The following is a 21,370-nucleotide window of genomic DNA, read 5'->3' on the forward strand; positions in this document are numbered from 1 at the left end:
AGGACAATTTTCTCGAGAACATTAGACAAAAATGTCAGCTTAGAGACTGGTCTAAAATTGCCAAGAACTGACGGGTCCGAACCAGTTTTTTTTTTTTTAGAAGCGGCTGGACAACAGTTTGTTTAAACAAATGAGGAACAGTTCCATTTGAGATACTGCCATTTACAATAGCAAGGATGTTAGGGCGGACTGTCTTCAGCACATCTCTGAGAAATGGAGTAGGTAACACATCCAAGGGGCACGTAGTTGGTCTCATATGCATTATTATATCAGTAAGATGGGATAATGAAACTGGTTTAAATTCAGAGAAAAAGAATGAACATGTAGGGGGTTCAGAAGGGTCTTGGGATGAGAGCGGGATATGTGCTCTGATATTATCAATTTTTTCAGTAAAGAACTTTAGAAAATCCTCACAGGTGTGCGAGGCAGTCTCAGATATGGCTGAAGTGGTGGGATGCAGAAAAGAGTTGATTGTGTTGAACAGAACTTTGGTATTACCAGAATTCTTAGTAATGATCTTGGAGAAATAACAATCTCTAAACACTTGGTAAGAAACGAGGAGCTTATCTTTCTTCCATTTTCGTTCTGCTTTCCTGCATTCCTGTCTGACGGCACGAGTGACCTTATTTAGCCAAGGCTGAGTTTTAAATTTTTGCCAGTAGCTCATCAGGATTATTGTAATGAGGAGAGATTTCATCAAAGGTGGCTAAAGGAGATGCAGCGAAGGCAGCTGAGAATTGGGGAGCAGTTTTAGGTGTTATAGGGCGTGTAAGAGAGGGCGCCTGGGTTTTTTTTAGAGGATGAGTGAGAAATGGGAACATTAAACAAAATGAAATTATGATCAGCTGGACACACATCAATCACCTCAACACCGATCAGTGAGAGCCCAGATGACAAGATGAGGTCTAGAATGTGGCCCTGCTTGTGTGTAGGGCCGTTGACAGACTGGGTCAGGTTAAATGACTCCAAGAGTTGTGAAAATTCCCTAACCAAAGGTTTGGAGGGGCAACACATATGGATATTAAAGTCACCAAGGATTAGAAACCTATCAGTGGTTGGCAGTGTCACAGACAGAAAATTCCTGAATGAAATCTTTGTTAAGGTGAGGAGGCCTAGGACAGATCCAGCATAAACAGCTGCAGTTCAAAACTAGTGTAGTCACTTCTGAGTAGCAGAAATTCTGCATTTAAAGTGTAATGGACCGCTGATCTATACCATAAGTCATCCTTGCGGGGGTTGTCGGAACTGTATGCGCAGTCGCACTAAGGACAGATGTGCTCAGAGGCATGCCCCGTAACGTGTATGGAGCAGTCTGTCGCGGCAGGAATAAGTTGTACAAAGTCCATGTAAGTTACGATAATACTTTGATAAGTATGATAAGTGTGTTTCTAATGTAAAGTATGTTGCTGCGTTTTTATTGTGAGCTATCTGAAAACCTTTTTATTCTGTACTTACGTTACTTACATCCATGTGCTATTTTTTAGCTAGACATGTGTGTCATGCAAGCTAGCAGCACCCCATGTGAAACGGGCCGAAGTGTTTAAGTGTTCACCGGAGTTTGCACCCTTGGCAAGCGGACTGAGGTATGTGATGAGAGGTGATCTGTTGTTATATTGTATTTAACCGAACTGTGTAATCCCTTGATGCTGTTTGAAGTAACCCCTTTTGTTTTATTTAATCTGTGACTGTATATCTCAGAATTACTTGTTTGAACTTACCTGAATTAACTTAAGCTCATTGTTATAGTTCAAAAGGTACTGTACGGGTATCAATTTTTTCTTATTTTATAGTTTTCACGGTGCTCAACGTCCAGAGAATGAGCCGTGTGTGGTGAGGAAATAAATGGCTGCACCCGTTAGAGCAGGGGTGCCCAATCCCGGTCCTCGAGAGCTACTATCCTGCAGCTTTTAGATGCATCCCTACTCCAACACAGCTGAATCAAATGGTTTGATCTCTTCAGCATGCCATCATGTTTGGCAAAGGCCTGATAACAAGCCATTCATGTGATTCAGCTGTGTGGGAACAAGGATGCATCTAAAAGCTGCAGGATGGTAGCTCTCGAGGACCGGGATTGGGCACCCCTGCGTTAGAGACTCTTCTGTCGTTCTTGATGCCAAGGGCTGCTACATAAAGTGATCTCTGAAAACTGTTGCCAAGCGGCCACAATGGCGGCAGGTCCAAGGTGTGTTAAGGAAGTTACAGTTTTCAGGAGTCAATTCCACAAAAGCAGCTAGATCATCAGTGGGTAGCCAAGTTTCAGTGATAAAAAGAAAGTCCAAGCCATGAGAGACAAACAGGTCACGGTATATGAAAGTCTTGTTCACCACGGACCTTGTATTGATTAATGCCAATTTCAGTCGTGAAGAATCCGAGACTGAATGTGTGACAGCACCAGATGGTACAAATTCCAGATGCTGAAAATTGGTGGTGTTGGCACCTCTGTTTTTCCTGTTCAGTCTAGTTGGGAGACGACGAGAAGCTCTCCAGATCATAGCTGGACTGGCAGATGGGTTTTTTTTGTTTGTTTGTTTTTGTAATGGTATAAACAATGAAAGGTGGTGGTTTGGCCAGATGCTGACCGATGTGTAAAAATAACTCAGTTGTTTGGTGCTGGCAATGGCGGAACTTCCACAGAGGCCAGCAGATGGATGAGGGAAAGGTGAGGCAGGAGGAGGAGAGACCCGAGGCGGCTGCCTGTCCGAGCGTCAGGTGAACTGAACTTCAGGTAAGAAGTTATGACCTGCAGTCTATCTGGGTCAGATATAAACCAAGTTTAGGTGTAGTTTATTTTCGTTGTGCTGACTTGTTACAGTCAGTTACAATAACTCGTACTGCGTGCTAGCTAGCATGACGGAGTTTCTATACAGCTGGGTGGGTGCTATGACGTTACTGATAGTGAACTTTATTTTATTCATAAGGTTAGTTAGTAGAGTTGCCACCCGTCCCGTAAAAAAATGGAATCGTCCCGTATTCAGAGAAAATATTACGTGTTTTGTATTGAGCTGAAAAGTTTCCCCCGTACTTCAGCTAGAATGAAAAAAAGACAAAAAGCTGGATCTATTCTGTGTTTTTTATGATGCACAGCTGCCTCTTCTTCTCTCATTCTCTCCCCCTCCCTCTCCTGTTGCTACTTCAAGCATGAAACTGATCAATGATCAGCTGATCATCACAGAATATTGATAAAATGTCTGGCACAACAGGGATTTAAAAAGAAACACATTAGAAACACACAAGCTAATTCAAGTAAAGCACAAGCATCTGTCTCTTTAGCAATCCTGGCTCAAGAGTTGGCTGTTCGTCTTGTAATCGGAAGGTTGCCGGTTCGAGCCCCAGCTCGGACAGTCTTGGTTGTTGTGTCCTTGGGCAAGACACTTCAGCCATTGCCTACTGGTTGGTGTTAGAGGGCCCGGTGGCACCAGTGGCACCTCTGTCAGTGCGCCTCAGGGCGGCTGTGGCTACAATGTAGCTTGCCATCACCAGTGTGTGAATGTGTAGATGACTTAATGTTTAAAGCGCTTTGGGATCCTTAGGGACTAGTAAAGCGCTATACAAATGCTGGCCATTTACCATATTTTGCTATCTGGGGTCATAAAAAAGCTCCATCTTCACTTTTTTCTTAAATCCAGCTTCACAGGAAGTCTTACACCCTCATCGGTTTTTGAGAGTGGGGCTGTAATGTGATGTAAATAAGCTTTTATATTTGTAGTGTTTCACAGATGGTGGGTATTTTATATTGGTGTGGACAGATTTGTCCCGAGGGAGGACAAAGTTTGAAATCACAAAGTTTTTGGTATGAAATTAAGCTTTTGATGTTTCCTCTCGCGGTAGTGTTTGGTTTTTTCGGATTTTGACCTTATCACTATTGTGTAATTTCATCAACAGAACAACTGAGCTTCTAAAGTTATCTCACTTTAAGAGGGAACAGCCGTCTGCCACGGGCCACATGTGACTTAGGCTCAGGTACATTTACTGTGCTCTGCTGCCATCTAATGGACATTTTAGATTTTTTCTTTTTTTTCATGAACCAAGGGGACGCATGTGATCGGCGTTGTTTCTCAGCGAAATGACGCACAAAGGGCCGATTATACATCTCATAGCGATGGAGCATGGGTAAAGGAACACCAGCTATGGATCAGTCCATAAAATGGACGTTATTAGCTGAAATCCGTCCAATCGTTATGGGCCAGTATGGGCCATCTCCAACAGATAGTTTGTTCAGAAGGTTGTTATCATCCATTCAGATGGAGGATCACTTACAAGAGCATGGGAAGACTCCAGATTCGCTCTAGTTGGAATCCGATGAATACAGCAGTCTTTACAGGTAAGACCATATAAATGGACAGCATTTATATAGTAACTATTAACAAGTCAGCGAGTGATGATAATAATGATAATGTGGTTATGTTAGTAATACATTAATTCTCCACACGATGTTCATTTACAGAAATGTTTCACAGAAACTGATTTCTCTATCAAAGACTGAACTAGTGTGTTTCCGTAGATTACCTCTGTATGAATGTACACCTAAAGGAAGGCGTGTTTGCCTGAGGGAAGACAAGAAGCAGAAGTACTTGGGAGAGGCAGCTGCAGTGAGGACATAGCCACCTTACACTGAGGTCAGAGCTCAGAATCTGAAACAGCTCAGGTTTATATTCTAGGGGTTATAAAAAATCTAAGTCGATTTATAAAGAAACTTTCAAATAATAATTAGAATCACAATTATGATTATTATTATAAAAAACAAACATTTAAGTGGATTTTCTGTCACATGTATTGTGTTAGCCCTGCAATAAACTGGGAGCCTGTCCTGCCTTTGCCTTGTTGCAGCAGCATCCTCCTGTGACCCTGAATTGGATACATTGAGGACAGCTACCTGTAGTCTGAAAAACAGTTTTGTCAAGTTTGCAGGTCTATCAGCACGAGACATTCTTACATAGAAAACACTGTCTCTAAGTCAGTTAAGCATAATTGGTCCAGTCTATGATGGCATTCAGAAGAAGTCAGGGAAGAAATTTAGGCCGTGTACTGAAAAGGTATTTTTTCTTATTATCAAAGGACATTTGGAGTGACGGCTTCTACAACTCAGTTCTTGGTCGCGTTTAAGTAAAGCCTACAGGCAAAGAAGTCACAGTGTTGATATTCAACACAAAGAGAAAAGCTTGTTTGAATGTATTTACAATCACAGTTTTCAAAACCTCTGACTGTAAACAGCTTTACAGGTTTGATATAATTTGACACTTGATATCAGGTGATGGGATTTAATTAAAAGGTATCCCACATAATAGTTTTTTATCTTGTCATGGGAGACCCACCCCTTCCTCCCAAGTTAACTGCAGCCCGAAAAATCTATTGGGGGTATTTACACACTCACAACCATTGGGGCAAAAAGAGCAACCAAAAAACGGGCAACCTGCACAGCCACAGATGCGCGAGAAGGTTGAAGAGCTATAAGCTCTACTCATGAAGGAACTCTTGGAGAATCTTGCTAATGGTAACAGGGGACAAGTACTCCTGCCCAAGCTGACATGATATATCCGCACATACAGCCCAGCCACAAAGTGAACCAAGTCGTTTAGTTAAAGACAGCATGACCTGAAATTTCTTACTCCTAAGTTAAATGGATGGATGAATGGATGAAAGTTAGATGATTACAAGCATAAAATCATAAAAGCCACTAGTTCCCACACTGGAGTTCCCTAACACTGAGTATTAATTGTACTGAGCTTGTATCAACAGTTATAATGGACTAAGCTACCTGAGACATTGCATTGAATTATTGTTTCTATCGTAATTATTTCACCTGAGAGGTTTTAGCTCAGATATTCAGCTTTTTCCTTTCAGTAGATCAAACCACTTAGTCCTGTTTCTGCTTTCATTTTGATTGCAAGAAGAAGAAGAAGAAAGCTTAAAAGAAGTGGTGTTCAGGGTCTCAGTGAACAGTGTGCTGATCATGGTCACGCACTGCATGTGGTTTTAAACTTTGAAATATATATTGTTATCGGGGGATGTGTCATATTAGTGCATGGTACAGTTTATTATTGAAAACTGTTGAGTTCTGTTTTCTGTTTTGATGACCACTTAGACCAAAGATTTTAAAAAGTGTTGTTTTTAAGATCCTTTTTTAAAAATCTGTAAAGTGCTTGTTCATTTTTATTCAAAAAAGTTTTACATAAATGTTAGTGTTTCATTTATGATATTTTATAGCTTACACTACTCTGTACAGGTCTACATTAGAGACATTTCTGTTACATATGTATGAGAATGAAACAGATTTATCAAATGTTATTTGATTAGATACACAATGTGAAGTTCATCATTTTCATAAAAATAAAACTATAATGACAAACATGAACAGCTTTGCTTATTTCTGAGACATTAATGCTTGAAAACAACTATTTTTGAAATGTTTTAATATTTAGACAGTTTATATTTGTAGGCTGAAACTATAATGGTGAACCTGAGGTGATGGCCAACAGAAAGTAAATATATATATATAAATATAAAACAATATTCAAGTAATGTTTTTACCCTGTGCAGTGTGTGGACGCTGTGCACTCAATCACCTCATACACTGTAGTAAACATGCACCGCTAGCTGGATGAACACCACCATCTCTCCACATTTTCACCATCTGTGAGCACAAATTGCTGCTCTGCCAGAAAATCACATATAACATACACAGAGGTGAAGAATATTACTACTATTAAACATTAGAGAGACAACAGATACCATACTGATTGTGAATGAATAAAGTATGGTATCATTTTCAATTCAGGTGTCACAATAATTTATCCAAACTATATATCGGTCGCAGGGTTAACACATAGACACAAACAACCATTTGCACTCACACCTAGGGGCAACCTATCCCCACTAACTGCATGTCTTTGGACTGCAGGAGGAAGCCAGAGTACCCAGGAAGAACCCACACAAAGACAGGGAGAACATGCAAAATCTACACAGAAAGACCCCAGCCTGATGCTGTGAGGCAACAGTGCTGACCTCTGTGCTACTGCTGTGTGTATGCGTTCAGATTTTTCAGTTGCAGAAAATGCAACTGAATGAATCAAATATTGAACAAAAATATATTCTAACATTCTGCATTCTCAAATTTCACAGAGTAAATTTTTGATGAACAGAAAAAGTATTAATTATAAAAAATAATAATATTATATATTATTAAAATTTTCTGCAACCATGACCAAAGTCACAATCATCATTACAGTATTGTGGACTTACTGCTTGGCTAATAGTGACAAACTTCAGGAGAGATCATGATGACAGAAAACTGCAAACAACACTGTGAATGCAAGCTTTTTTTCTCTTGTTTCTGTGACCTCAGTGTGCTGGCAGACTTGTTCAAGAGTTTAAAAAGTGATAATTAACTACTCTGTTTGTCTATATTCTATGTATCATATGGGAATAAAAAGATTATTTGAGAAAATCTGTTTTGAATCTAGTTTTTATATGTTTAATTTTATAGTAAGTAGAAATTTTAACCCAAACGTTAATGGTAACATAACCCTTGTGATGGGTTCTGAGTTTCGACCCAATTTTTGGCAACCCCAACTTTAAACATTGGTCAATTTAACCCAATTTTTGGATAATTATCCTAACCCAGTGTGCTGGATCAAAACAGTAACCCAACCTTGTTAAGTTGAAACAACCAAGCGTTGGTTTGGTCCATATTTGACCCAGCGTTGGGTTACAAATTGGCTCATTTTTAACCCAGCGTTTTTTAGAGTGCATGGAGAACTGTTCTGGCAAACTGAAAAGAGAATTAAAATGAAAAAAAAAGCCAAACAGACCATCTTGGAATCAACAATCAAAAAATGATCGCAAATTTATGAAAAATAATCACTGGTTCATATTTCAATTAAATATGAATATGTTCCTTAACTGTAAACAGTTAAGATGTGATTTAGTTTACATCCTTCACCCAGCATATTTGTCCAGGCCTTCAGGTAAAAATAGGAATAATTTCAGTCAACATGGCTTATAGTAGAGATTCTGTAGGAAAGATTGCTAGCTCTAATATTAATATCACCAAATCCAAGGACACACCAACTGCTCAGATTTCTAGAAAAAAAAGCATTTTTAAAAAATTTCAGTCTATCCATTCATTTTCTTCTGCCTAATCAATTCAGGTTCACAGTGGTAGGGTGGGGGGCTACAGCCTGTCCCAGTGGTCATAGTTAGTGTACGATACCTTTGGACAGGGATCAGTCTGGTACATCTCCTCACCAACTTCACTGGAGTGTGCACTCTTAAGTATTTTTCCCACATCTGAATAAAAAATACTGATATTTACAAATAACAGAATCAGCTGATGCCGCCTGAGTGAAATCCTGATTATAAATGTTAGGAACAGAGACAGGGAGGTACTGTTTGAAGTTTATTGTTAACATGAGTCAATGATCATTTACAGCAGTGGTTCCCAGACGTTTTTTTTACTAGGCCCCCTTTGTTTTACAAGAAAACTGGGGGTCTCCGCAGTTTTCTTGGAGGGTGACATGGCTGCCCTCCAGTGATCCTCCATGGGCTCTTATGCTCTGGAGGGCCTCTAGATGTCTGGGGCCTGGATCTCCTCCATGCCTGCTTCATGTCCTGTTGGCAGGGCTATGGCTCCCAACACCTACTATTAGATACTTACATGGAGAAACCTTTTGAATACAAGCATGCTCACGCACACAGGTGTGCACACGGGTGAAATCCTGCAGTGCCCACAAGGTCCCTCTGTTCAAGAAAGCACATGTACAGGCCCATTTGAAGTTTGCCACTGAACAACTCAGTGATTCAGAGGAGGACTGGGTGAAAGTGTTGTGGTCAGATGAGCCAAGCTATTTGGCATCAACTCAATTCGCCATGTTTAGAGGAGGATTGCTGCCTATGACTCCAAGGACATCGTTCCCACCATTGTACATTGAGGTGGAAACATGGTTTGGGGTGTTTTTCTGCCAGGGGGACAGGACAACTGCACCGCATCAAAGGGAGGATGGATGGGGTCATCATCAAATCTTGGGTGAGAACCTCCATCCCTCAGCCAGGGCATTGAAAATTGGTCATAGGTGGGTATTCCAGCATGACAGTGATCCAAAATACACGGCCAAGGCAGCAAAGGACTGGCTCAAGAAGAAGCATATTAAGGTCTTGGAGTGGCATGGTCAGTCTACAGACCTTAATCCCATAGAAAATCTGTGGAGGGAACTGAAGGTTTGTGCTGCCAAATTTCAACCATGAAACATTAATGACTTGGAGAAGATCTTCTGCAAAGAGGAGTGGGACAAAATCCGCCTGATATGTGTGCAAAAATCAAATCACCTGGGGCTCAAATGATTTTATTTCTCTGGCTGTATCTGGGTTTTTCCACTATTGACTGTGTCTAGCAATCCGGACTTTTTCTCAGATTGCTTTATGTAGCCACCGGTGCTATCTGTAGAAAAATATTACACCACTGGACTTTCATGACAGTACTGAATAGTGCACGTCTTTGACTGGATTTGAAAATAATGGTTCATTCTGTTTATTGATAATACAAATTATACTAATTAATATTATATGGAGAGTCATCACTCATTCAGTAAATGCTATTTGGATAGTCTGCAAAAACTTAACATTCAGTGTTTTCTCAATTTCTATAAGTCACAAGAGTAAGCCTGCTGATGTTTTGTTTCTTTTTACTCTACACTAATACACGGTCATAGGAGAATGCGTGTCTGCGCGAAATGTGATCGGAGCCATCTTGAAAGGAGAAAACAAAAAAATATTTAATAACACTGAAAGAAAGATGATACTCAAGACACCTTAAACAACCTACACAAGTTTAAAGCCACAAATGTTCCAGGAAGAAGTTCAGAAATTCTTTGAGAGCCAGACATGTTAAAACAATAGCAGGGTGTGGGGGGAAATCTGTATTAGTGCCAAGAACATGCAGGAATGCGGTAACTATTTCACTCAAAACCCCACAGAACTATGTTCACAAACCACACTGAACATAGTTCTGTGGGGTTTTGTTTCGTTTTGTTTCGTGACTGTGTGACTTGGAGCCATTGATATATCAGTGGATATGTTGAAGCTTGGTAGTCTTTTGATTTTCCACCAGTAAAATAATTCCATGTCTAGATCAGTTAGAGGTTGGTTCACGAATATTTTTGAGTCTGTCCCAGTCACTTTGAACTCTTTTGGTGGATTCTTTTACATTTTCACAAGATTCTACACCGTGAATGATTCATGATTCGGTAGCTTGTAGGACCGTTTTCAACAGTACAACAATAGGATATTAGCCCTTTATTGTCATTGTACATGTGCAACTAAATTGTGCTGAATTTTTTATCATTCATTAGTAACGTGAAGAATTTTATCAGTCTTTCACATCATTGTGAAGAACTTTTTTCTCACTCTTCTTTAGGTCAAGTGAAGTGGCTTTGTTGTCATTTCAACCATGTGCAGTGGTACAGTACATAGTACAGTGAGACAGCATTCCTCCAAGACCAGGGTGCTACATATAGCAGACAATCAACACAGAACTACATAAAGTGTAAATGTGCAGAAATTGCAAAAAAACCAAAAACAAACAAAAACAGTGCAACACCAGAACAGAATGATACAGACACAACAGTGTGCAATAGAAAAGTGCAACAATGGCAATGGGTTGTGCAAAAAGTAACTTGATGTATGAAGGTGTGTGCGTGCGTGTGTGCGTGCACGTGAGTGTGTATGTGTGTGTGTGTGTAACATTTATGGTCTCAGCCATTGCAACACCTTGAGTTGTGGCTGTGGGACAGATGACTACATATTTAAAACTTTAACATTTTGATTTACAGGGAAGTCCATGGCCAACTCCGTGATTGTAAGGTGCTCGGATCCCATGGCTTCATACATCATCCCTCCATCACCATGACTGAAAATTGACAAGCAAGTCATACTTGTTCAGTTATTTTCTTTTCTAAATGTACTGTCATGAACTTTAACATTTACCACACTAAATGAGACCTGTGGATCTGAGATGTAGCTCTTAATTTGTTATTTTATTTTTGCCATTTTCTCTGGGCATTGGTCTGACCTGAATCTGTTAGGATGCCTGAATGCTCCAGACCAGCAAGGTGCCAAACCTTCTGATTTTATAAAGGTGTTCACACCTGCTGATGACCAGTAAATCAAGTGCATTTGATTGAATCCAATTTTCCTAGGACAGTGAAAACTTCCTTAATTCTGTTGAATAAAGTTAAATTACTACACCTGATGACCAAGATAAAATTTCAAGCAGCAGAAACTTCAGATGTTCAGATAATGTTGATAAATAAAGTTTAAATTATCAGAAATGAGGGAGGCCAATCAAATTACGTTTTTTGCTTGTTTGTTGGGTGGGGGGGTTTGGGCAGGTAGTATTGTCACCAACATTCAACATTTTTTCTAAGCACAGGCTTTGAAATGGGCACACAACCAGGAACAATAGCTCTTGGCTATCTGTGCTTTAATTAGCTGTTCACATACCTAGCCAAGTTTCATTACTTGTTGACTTGTCACCTGCAAGATAAGGACACAGATTTGGCTTCAGTCACAGTCTCTTTTTTTAGTTTCTTTTACCTGGAAATACAAATCTAATTCTAAAACTCAGTTTTCAAAACTTTAGCACACAGGTTCTCCTGTGCTCCACAAACTTAGAATTGACAAGCACCAACGTAGTGTTTGCCCTGATAAAAGTGGTCTATACTCATAAATTTGCCATGAATGAAAACATTCAGTGTTTAAACAAGTAGATGTACTTCTTTACAACTTCATGCACATGCACATATTTTTTATTAATATGGTTATTTCTATTTAAACACGTATAAAGATAAGATTAGCCTCAGAGGTTGCAGCCCTCACAGCTTTGTGTCATAAAAGGATTCCCGCACCTCCAACCCTCTTCTGCTCCTCATTTTAATGAACAGTCTAGTGTTATTAAATAAATAAAAATTAAGAGATGGAAATTTGTTGCCTGAGGACAGCAACTAATCTAGAGGGTTAAAAATGAAAAGGCATCTGTGCAAAAGTACAATGGCAGAGACAGCAGGGTGCTGTTTGTATACTGAAACATGCTGAAATTAACAGCAACATTTTTCCACATTTAGCTCCAAACCTTACAAAAACATGTTTTTCAAGTCATTTTTGTTGTGGGGACATTCTTGAAATATTTAAAGACTTGAATAAACAAACCATGTTCAATTGGCCGGTAAATTTAAAAAAGAACATTTTCATGTATGTCTTCCTCAATTTTTATGAAAACAAACCTTTTTAAGCTCATGTCACAACATCTCAATCAGTTTAGGACAATCGGGCCAGGACTTTACGTAGGCCACTCCAAAGTCTTCATTTCATTTTTCTTACATCATTAGAGGTGGACTTGCTGGTGTGTTTTAGCTCATTGTCCTGCTGTTCTCCTTCAGGATGTTTTGGTAGACAGCAGAATTCACTAGGGCAAAACAGCCCCAGACCATCACACTACCACCACCATATTTTACTGTTGGTATAATGTTCCTTTTCTGAAATGAAAGGACAGTGAAAACTTTCTTAATTCTGTTGAATAAAGTTAAATTACTACACCTGATGACCAAAATAAAATTTCAAGCAGCAGAAACTTCAGATGTTCAGATAATGTTAATAAATAAAGTTTAAATTATCAGAAATGAGAGAGGCCAATCAAATTACGTTTTTCGTTTGTTTGTTGGGTGGGGGGGTTTGGGCAGGTAGTATTGTCACCAACATTCAACATTTTTTCTAAGCACAACATAATGTTCTTAAAAATCGAACAAATGACAAATGTACAGTAATAAAAGTTCGTACATTATAGATAAAATATATTCATTTCACTTAATCTAATGACACCTTTACTCTCTCATGCAAAGTACGGAAGTTATTCCTGGAAAATTATTGTTACTGCAGTCAAAGACAAAGACATCTTTTGTTCTTGTCTTTTGGTATTTGTACGCTCCATGTGAGATATTGCAGCCCTACTGCATCTAGGGTAAATGAAACCCAGACGATGCCACTGAGTCACTGCTGTGTTTATTTAAAACTATGATACACTTACTTCTATGTAACTTCTTGATAATCCCTTAGTTATGACAGAGATGCATTGAAATGGGCACACAACCAGGAACAATAGCTCTTGGCTATCTGTGCTTTAATTAGCTGTTCACATACCTAGGATTATCAAGAAGTTACATAGAAGTAAGTGTATCATAGTTTTAAATAAACACAGCAGTGACTCAGTGGCATCGTCTGGGTTTCATTTACCCTAGATGCAGTAGGGCTGCAATATCTCACATGGAGCGTACAAATACCAAAAGACAAGAACAAAAGATGTCTTTGTCTTTGACTGCAGTAACAATAATTTTCCAGGAATAACTTCCGTACTTTGCATGAGAGAGTAAAGGTGTCATTAGATTAAGTGAAATGAATATATTTTATCTATAATGTACGAACTTTTATTACTGTACATTTGTCATTTGTTCGATTTTTAAGAACATTATGTTGTGCTTAGAAAAAATGTTGAATGTTGGTGACAATACTACCTGCCCAAACCCCCCCACCCAACAAACAAACGAAAAACGTAATTTGATTGGCCTCTCTCATTTCTGATAATTTAAACTTTATTTATTAACATTATCTGAACATCTGAAGTTTCTGCTGCTTGAAATTTTATTTTGGTCATCAGGTGTAGTAATTTAACTTTATTCAACAGAATTAAGAAAGTTTTCACTGTCCTTTCATTTCAGAAAAGGAACATTATACCAACAGTAAAATATGGTGGTGGTAGTGTGATGGTCTGGGGCTGTTTTGCCCTAGTGAATTCTGCTGTCTACCAAAACATCCTGAAGGAGAACAGCAGGACAATGAGCTAAAACACACCAGCAAGTCCACCTCTAATGATGTAAGAAAAATGAAATGAAGACTTTGGAGTGGCCTACGTAAAGTCCTGGCCCGATTGTCCTAAACTGATTTAGATGTTGTGACATGAGCTTAAAAAGGTTTGTTTTCATAAAAATTGAGGAAGACATACATGAAAATGTTCTTTTTTAAATTTACCGGCCAATTGAACATGGTTTGTTTATTCAAGTCTTTAAATATTTCAAGAATGTGCTCCCTCCTGTGCTCCACAAACTTAGAATTGACAAGCACCAACGTAGTGTTTGCCCTGATAAAAGTGGTCTATACTCATAAATTTGCCATGAATGAAAACATTCAGTGTTTAAACAAGTAGATGTACTTCTTTACAACTTCATGCACATGCACATATTTTTTATTAATATGGTTATTTCTATTTAAACATGTATAAAGATAAGATTAGCCTCAGAGGTTGCAGCCCTCACAGCTTTGTGTCATAAAAGGATTCCCGCACCTCCAACCCTCTTCTGCTCCTCATTTTAATGAACAGTCTAGTGTTATTAAATAAATAAAAATTAAGAGATGGAAATTTGTTGCCTGAGGACAGCAACTAATCTAGAGGGTTAAAAATGAAAAGGCATCTGTGCAAAAGTACAATGGCAGAGACAGCAGGGTGCTGTTTGTATACTGAAACATGCTGAAATTAACAGCAACATTTTTCCACATTTAGCTCCAAACCTTACAAAAACATGTTTTTCAAGTCATTTTTGTTGTGGGGACATTCTTGAAATATTTAAAGACTTGAATAAACAAACCATGTTCAATTGGCCGGTAAATTTAAAAAAGAACATTTTCATGTACAGTGGGGCAAAAAAGTATTTAGTCAGCCACCGATTGTGCAAGTTCCCCCACTTAAAATGATGACAGAGGTCAGTAATTTGCACCAGAGGTACACTTCAACTGTGAGAGACAGAATGTGAAAAAAAAATCCATGAATTCACATGGTAGGATTTGTAAAGAATTTATTCGTAAATCAGGGTGGAAAATAAGTATTTGGTCAATAACAAAAATACAACTCAATACTTTGTAACATAACCTTTGTTGGCAATAACAGAGGTCAAACGTTTACTATAGGTCTTTACCAGGTTTGCACACACAGTAGCTGGTATTTTGGCCCATTCCTCCATGCAGATCTTCTCGAGAGCAGTGATGTTTTGGGGCTGTCGCCGAGCAACACGGACTTTCAACTCCCACCACAGATTTTCTATGGGGTTGAGGTCTGGAGACTGGCTAGGCCACTCCAGGACTTTCAAATGCTTCTTACGGAGCCACTCCTTTGTTGCCCGGGCGGTGTGTTTTGGATCATTGTCATGTTGGAAGACCCAGCCTCGTTTCATATTCAAAGTTCTCACTGATGGAAGGAGGTTTTGGCTCAAAATCTCACGATACATGGCCCCATTCATTCTGTCCTTAACACGGATCAGTCGTCCTGTCCCCTTGGCAGAAAAACAGCCCCATAGCATGATGTTTCCACCCCCATGCTTCACAGTAGGTATGGTGTTCTTGGGATGCAACTCAGTATTCTTCTTCCTCCAAACACGACGAGTTGAGTTTATACCAAAAAGTTCTACTTTGGTTTCATCTGACCACATGACATTCTCCCAATCCTCTGCTGTATCATCCATGTGCTCTCTGGCAAACTTCAGACGGGCCTGGACATGCACTGGCTTCAGCAGCGGAACACGTCTGGCACTGCGGGATTTGATTCCCTGCCGTTGTAGTGTGTTACTGATGGTGACCTTTGTTACTTTGGTCCCAGCTCTCTGCAGGTCATTCACCAGGTCCCCCCGTGTGGTTCTGGGATCTTTGCTCACCGTTCTCATGATCATTTTGACCCCACGGGATGAGATCTTGCGTGGAGCCCCAGATCGAGGGAGATTATCAGTGGTCTTGTATGTCTTCCATTTTCTGATGATTGCTCCCACAGTTGATTTTTTCACACCAAGCTGCTTGCCTATTGTAGATTCACTCTTCCCAGTCTGGTGCAGGTCTACAATACTTTTCCTGGTGTCCTTCGAAAGCTCTTTGGTCTTGGCCATGGCGGCGTTTGGAGTCTGACTGTTTGAGGCTGTGGACAGGTGTCTTTTATACAGATGATGAGTTCAAACAGGTGCCATTCATACAGGTAACGAGTGGGGGACAGAAAAGCTTCTTACAGAAGACGTTACAGGTCTGTGAGAGCCAGAGATTTTCCTTGTTTGAGGTGACCAAATACTTATTTTCCACCATAATTTACGAATAAATTCTTTACAAATCCTACCATGTGGATTCATGGATTTTTTTTTCACATTCTGTCTCTCACAGTTGAAGTGTACCTCTGGTGCAAATTACTGACCTCTGTCATCATTTTAGGTGGGGGAACTTGCACAATCGGTGGCTGACTATATACTTTTTTGCCCCACTGTATGTCTTCCTCAATTTTTATGAAAATTGGAATCCCACAGCTTTAGAAATGGCTTTGTAACCCTTTGCAGACTGATAGATGTCACTGAATTTATTTCTCAGGTGATTCTTTAGATCCTGGCATCAGGTCTTGCTTATTAAAATCTTTCAACCTGCTTCACTTTGTCAGACTAATTCTATTTAAATGACTTCCTGTTTCAATAAGTCTCCCAGAAAACATAATTAAGTTTAGTTTAGTAAGTTATGCTTTACTATATTTTGAACCCTGCAATCATGAAGGGCTCCATCTTCATTGCAAAGTTGCTGAAAACACAATGGGTGAATAAGCAAACAGTGGAGTGGTCAGCATTGCACGGGCAGACTTCTAAAAGGGTCCAGAACCAAACAACTAATTGACTGTTTTATTTTTCATTTGCAGGTTTCATAATGTAATATTCACAATTATGATAAGGAATTGCTCTTATTTGCAGGGTAACTAGAAGAGGCTAATTATTTTGTATAGATCCCTTTTTAAGTGTGGCGTGTATTTTATATGTGTGTGTCTTAGTTTTATGCCCATTAGTTTTTAAATTGTTATCATTTTTTAAATTGTATTGTTTTTTCTGTATTGCTTGTATTTATTTATTTTTATCTTTTTTTTATCTTCAATAACTGTTCAGCACTTTGTTTGAAAGTGCTTTATACATAAAGCCTTAATAAATAAAGTTATCATTATTATTATTAGTAGTAGTAGTAGTAGTATATTGGTGTGGACAGATTTGTAGTCCTAGGTCACCTCCACTCAGCCTTTGCTTGAAATCCCTAAACTAAATAAAACGATAGTTGTGAAATAAAAAATAAAGCTTTTATATATTTTATAAATCTTAAATCTTACGTCTTGTGGCAGTATTTTCGGGTCTATGACATATCGTAATTATTACGATTATTACAGTAATTTATTCAACAGAATAAGTTCTTAAAGTGCTCTGTCGCCCTCCGGCCTCAGCTCAGATACATTTACTCAGCTCTGCTGCCATCTGGTGGTCATTTTAGATTTCTTCATGAGCCAAGGTAGAGGCACGTGATACGTGTTGTTTGACACTAACTGAATCTGATGAGGCATGGCGCATGGGCACAGGAAGAACCGAGTGAATTATAGTGGAGGTTCCAGACAACCTGAAATAAAACTTCAAAAAAAGTGGCCACGTTCTTGGCGAAGGAGCCTTGACTCTCAATTCCCTTCTGCTTTTCATGTTATGTCAAGAGCGTCAAGTTTTTATACCAGACACCCCTAAAAGACATGCGCCTCCAAGGCTCGGAAAATGTTCGTTTATCCACTCTTAGCCTGTATTTATCACTGCAATAGATAACTAAGGAAGTTTAGAGATTTAATTTGAAGCGTATGGCCTTTAATAGTCCATAGGCGCCTGCGCATTGCGCATGACGTTCTGAGAGGGTAAAGACGATCGATCTGTACTTCCGCTGCAACCCAAACAGCTGCACCGATGTTTTTCTAGTCAAAATTATCCGATCTGTGTTGTCCTCTGCTGCTTAAACCATGTCTGCATCTGGATTTGTTCTCGTGATCCTCGCGGTGTCCCTGTGGCCCGGTAAGATGGACGTTTACTCACAATCATATTAATGTCTGCATCACTGCGCCCCCCCACCAGACGACATTTATTCATTATTCAGTTATACTGTATACAATATATAATGTAAACTTACACCAGGCTGTTGTTGCTGTTTATTGAAAACGTATAACCCCCTTGTAGTGTTGTAACTATATGCTAACCGATGCTGAAGCCATTACCTGCAATCTTCTGTCTTGTTTTCTGTTTCTTTTCTCTTTTGACTGAAGGAGACTCCAGGTTTATTACTGACCCTTTGTCATTCATAAAGCAGAAATCTCTGGTAAGCCTCGAAAAGAGCACATGTATTGAAAAAAATAAAATAAACAAAACTGTATCTGTTTGCATAACATGAAAGCGCGAAAACTGAGCAATTTTGTCACTGTGGCTTCAGCAGACGTTGGATATCTGTCCAGAATGCAGCCAGATCATCCAGCTGTCGGCCAACATGATTTTCAGCAGCGATACCAAGGTAAAGAACGGTTTCACTTTACTTTCACTTCACTGTTTTACTCGCGACACGAACTGGGCTTGAAGAAATGCTTATTAAATAAAGTGGCCGCCACACCCTTGTAATATTTCTCTCCATGCGTTTGCAGGGAGTCGTATATGAAAGCTTGCACGCTTTGTGCCGCCGCCTCCCTGAAGAGCAGGTGCCAGAGTGTGATTTACAGGTGAAGACTTACCTGCCCAAAATCCTGCATCAAACCCCTGATCACGTGGTGAGTTTAACGTCAAGTGAGGCTTCTTTTTATGAAAGAAGACCATAAACACTGAAGCCTTCTGAGAGTCCTTTTACTTGATGTAAAATATTTGATATATTGTGTTTTGGGGTTGTTGTTTTTTTTGTTTTTGCTTTTTTGTAGAAACCAGGAGAGCTTTGTGCAGCTTTTGGACTTTGTGCTCCTCACGAGAAAGAGAAAGTGCAGAAACTCTCCCACCATGCAGCTGGCACAGATACACTGGCCACAGGAACAAAGACAGATGTCAGTATGAGAAAGCAGAAGTCGAATATAAATTGAAAAGTGAAGTGAAACCTTTGTGAATTTTATGAAATGGGCCTCTTATCGGCTAATTCTCTGTCCAGGACGAGCTCAACCCAGTTTGCACCCTGTGTTTGTTTATCATCAAGAAGCTGGAGAGTCTGCTGCCCAAAAACATGACTGAGGTCATCTTTTCTTTACTTTGGTTCATTTAAAGAACCGTACCATCCATCACATCGTGTAAACCCTGCCTTGTCCTTCTTGCCCTGCAGGATGCTATAAAGAAGGTCATGGGGGAGGTCTGCGATCTTATACCCAAGCACTATAAGGACCAGTGTGATGATTTCATCAATAAATATGGCGTCGAGATTGTCGAATTCCTTTTGTCTTCTGCTGCACCTCACACGATATGCAGTCTTCTGCACCTCTGTCTGTTCAATGAGCAGCCGGTTCCAGGTTTGTCGTTATTGATGTATAGACTGGACCTGGCTCACTTCCTCATTCACCTAATTAATGCTCTACTGTTGCTGATTCTCCAGAGGTGTTCCTCCCATCAGACTGTGAGTCATGCCGCATACTGGCTGCGCTGAGCCGACTACACCAGGGCCTCAACGCCACTGAAGCTCAAACTTATGCTTTCCTGGAGTCTGTGTGTGACATCCACCCTACCGCCATCCCTAAGGTCTGACTCTCAGCTAACAGTGGTACTCTTAGAACAACACTCTTTACAAATTATATGGAACTTTAAAACACTTGAAGCCAGTGAGCCTTTTGGTAAATTTCTCCAACCTTTTTATGCGATCATTCAGCTTCTTGTCTGGACTTTCGCTCGAGTCTTTAAAGTGTCACAGCACGATAATACTGTTGATTCTCTTTTCAGTGTGAAGCCTTCACCAGTATCTACGGCTCACGGCTGCAGAAGGTCTTGGGAAACCAGATGGGATATCCTCATGCATGTGAAGTAAGAATAAACTAAAGGTTATTGTCAATGGGTTTACATCTGAATAGCAACATAGAGTCTGTATCAGCACTAATTCAAATTTTTACCACAGCCTGCAGCAACACAGAAATTCAGCAACTAAAACCTTCACAAACGTGCACTGATCTGCAAATTTACGATGTGAATCATTCCAGTCAGGGCAATATCAATCACAGACACACAAGTAACCACTTGATGGCACCACTCATGAGCAGCTGTCATTCTTTAGGTGTTGTTCATGTTCTCATGATGTTTCTTTCCATCTGTCCTGCAGAGAGCTGATCTGTGTGTGGCCTCGAAGCAGCTGGAACCGCTGGGAAAGAATCGTTGTACCTGGGGACCAAGCTACTGGTGCAAAGATGCTGAAACTGCTCAGGAGTGTGGTGTACGTGAAATTCTTTATTATTAGTAGTGTGAAATGATAAAAGACATGAACATCCATGTGAAAACTAAATATACAGCAATTAAATCGATTTTGCCACTGGCTGCCTAAAGTTATGCATCCCATCTTAAAGAAAAACACTTCAGATCGCCAGCTGGACCCAGCTCTTACTCTTCTGTGTATTTGATAAACCCTTGCTATCTGTTAAAGAGTCTTCCAATCTCTCTTTTCTAATAATTTAGCCTATTGATGAGTTTTTTATGTTTATTGATTGCATCAGTAATACTCCTTATATAAATATCAGGATCTGTATGGAAAGACAGCTCAGTCTGCCCTGAGTTTTAGTTGTGGCAAACATGTAACATAATGTCCTCTCTGATCAGAATACAAGCAATTTCCATCCACTGAGACTGGTCAGGTTGGGGTCTACCCCAGGTTAAATGTTAAAATCACCAGTTAATTGAATGTGTCTTTTAATTATGTCTTCTCCTGTCCTCTGACATACACAAAGAAGACTGCTACTCTGTGAGACGCTACGTTTGTTTCAGATCTTTGTGTTTTCAATCTGCAGAATCAAGCCTACTGTGAGAAATACATGTGGAAGAAGAATGAGTGAAGCCTGCCAGACTGACTGCAGCCTTGTGCACACAGTGACCTACTTTTTATTAAACTGATCAACTGTTAAATGTTTTCTACCTGTGATGCACTGATTGTTTGTTTTTTACATTTTTGTTATTGTTGCTGTTTTATGGGTAAATTTTCCATATTCCAGTCAATAAGCCTTATGAATGTTACACATGAAGTTTCCAGTTTGCATGAAGTGTCCCACTGAGGCTGGGGTTCATTCTGAAACATTAGTTTAAGGCTGAACAGTAAGTCTTATTCTGTGTATTACAATAGCTGTTATTATCAATGTGAAAATCTGCAAGCCACACGCTGAGCTCTAAGAATATAATGGAAACTACTGACTGATCGACACAGCTGCTGCTTCTGTAACATTATTTGATCTTGCCTTGACTGCTGTTGCAAATGACCACATATGAATAAAAATGGTATTAAATTATATCAAAGGTGTGGTGTAAAAAAA

The 21,370-nt window shown here is 39.6% G+C and overlaps 1 protein-coding gene and 1 long non-coding RNA gene across 4 annotated transcripts; both read left to right on the top strand.

Moving 5' to 3' along the window:
• The first annotated feature begins 1,267 nt into the window (after positions 1-1,267).
• LOC143421489 (uncharacterized) lies at positions 1,268-7,406 on the top strand. 2 transcript variants are annotated; one of them, XR_013101150.1, is made up of 6 exons: positions 1,268-1,346; positions 1,485-1,583; positions 2,635-2,725; positions 4,242-4,321; positions 4,502-4,616; positions 6,899-7,406. It is a non-coding gene; the product is annotated as an uncharacterized LOC143421489 (long non-coding RNA). The 2 variants fall into 2 exon arrangements; XR_013101149.1 differs by lacking the exon at positions 6,899-7,406 and having other exon boundaries at positions 4,502-6,352.
• Positions 7,407-17,736: 10,330 nt separating this feature from the next.
• sftpbb (surfactant protein Bb) lies at positions 17,737-21,353 on the top strand. Of its 2 annotated transcripts, none has more exons than XM_004544629.6 (11): positions 17,737-17,921; positions 18,170-18,222; positions 18,334-18,411; positions 18,539-18,661; positions 18,806-18,925; positions 19,027-19,107; positions 19,195-19,378; positions 19,462-19,604; positions 19,803-19,883; positions 20,176-20,286; positions 20,855-21,353. In XM_004544629.6, the coding sequence occupies exons 1-11, from the start codon at positions 17,870-17,872 to the stop codon at positions 20,897-20,899; spliced, it is 1,071 nt and encodes a 356-aa protein (XP_004544686.1). In that variant the 5' UTR covers positions 17,737-17,869; the 3' UTR covers positions 20,900-21,353. The 2 variants fall into 2 exon arrangements, with proteins under 2 accessions (XP_004544686.1, XP_014269510.1); XM_014414024.4 differs by having other exon boundaries at positions 18,337-18,411.
• The last annotated feature ends 17 nt before the right edge of the window (positions 21,354-21,370 follow it).

The sequence above is a fragment of the Maylandia zebra genome, linkage group LG12, assembly GCF_041146795.1.
Source record: "Maylandia zebra isolate NMK-2024a linkage group LG12, Mzebra_GT3a, whole genome shotgun sequence".
Classification (NCBI taxonomy): domain Eukaryota; kingdom Metazoa; phylum Chordata; class Actinopteri; order Cichliformes; family Cichlidae; genus Maylandia; species Maylandia zebra.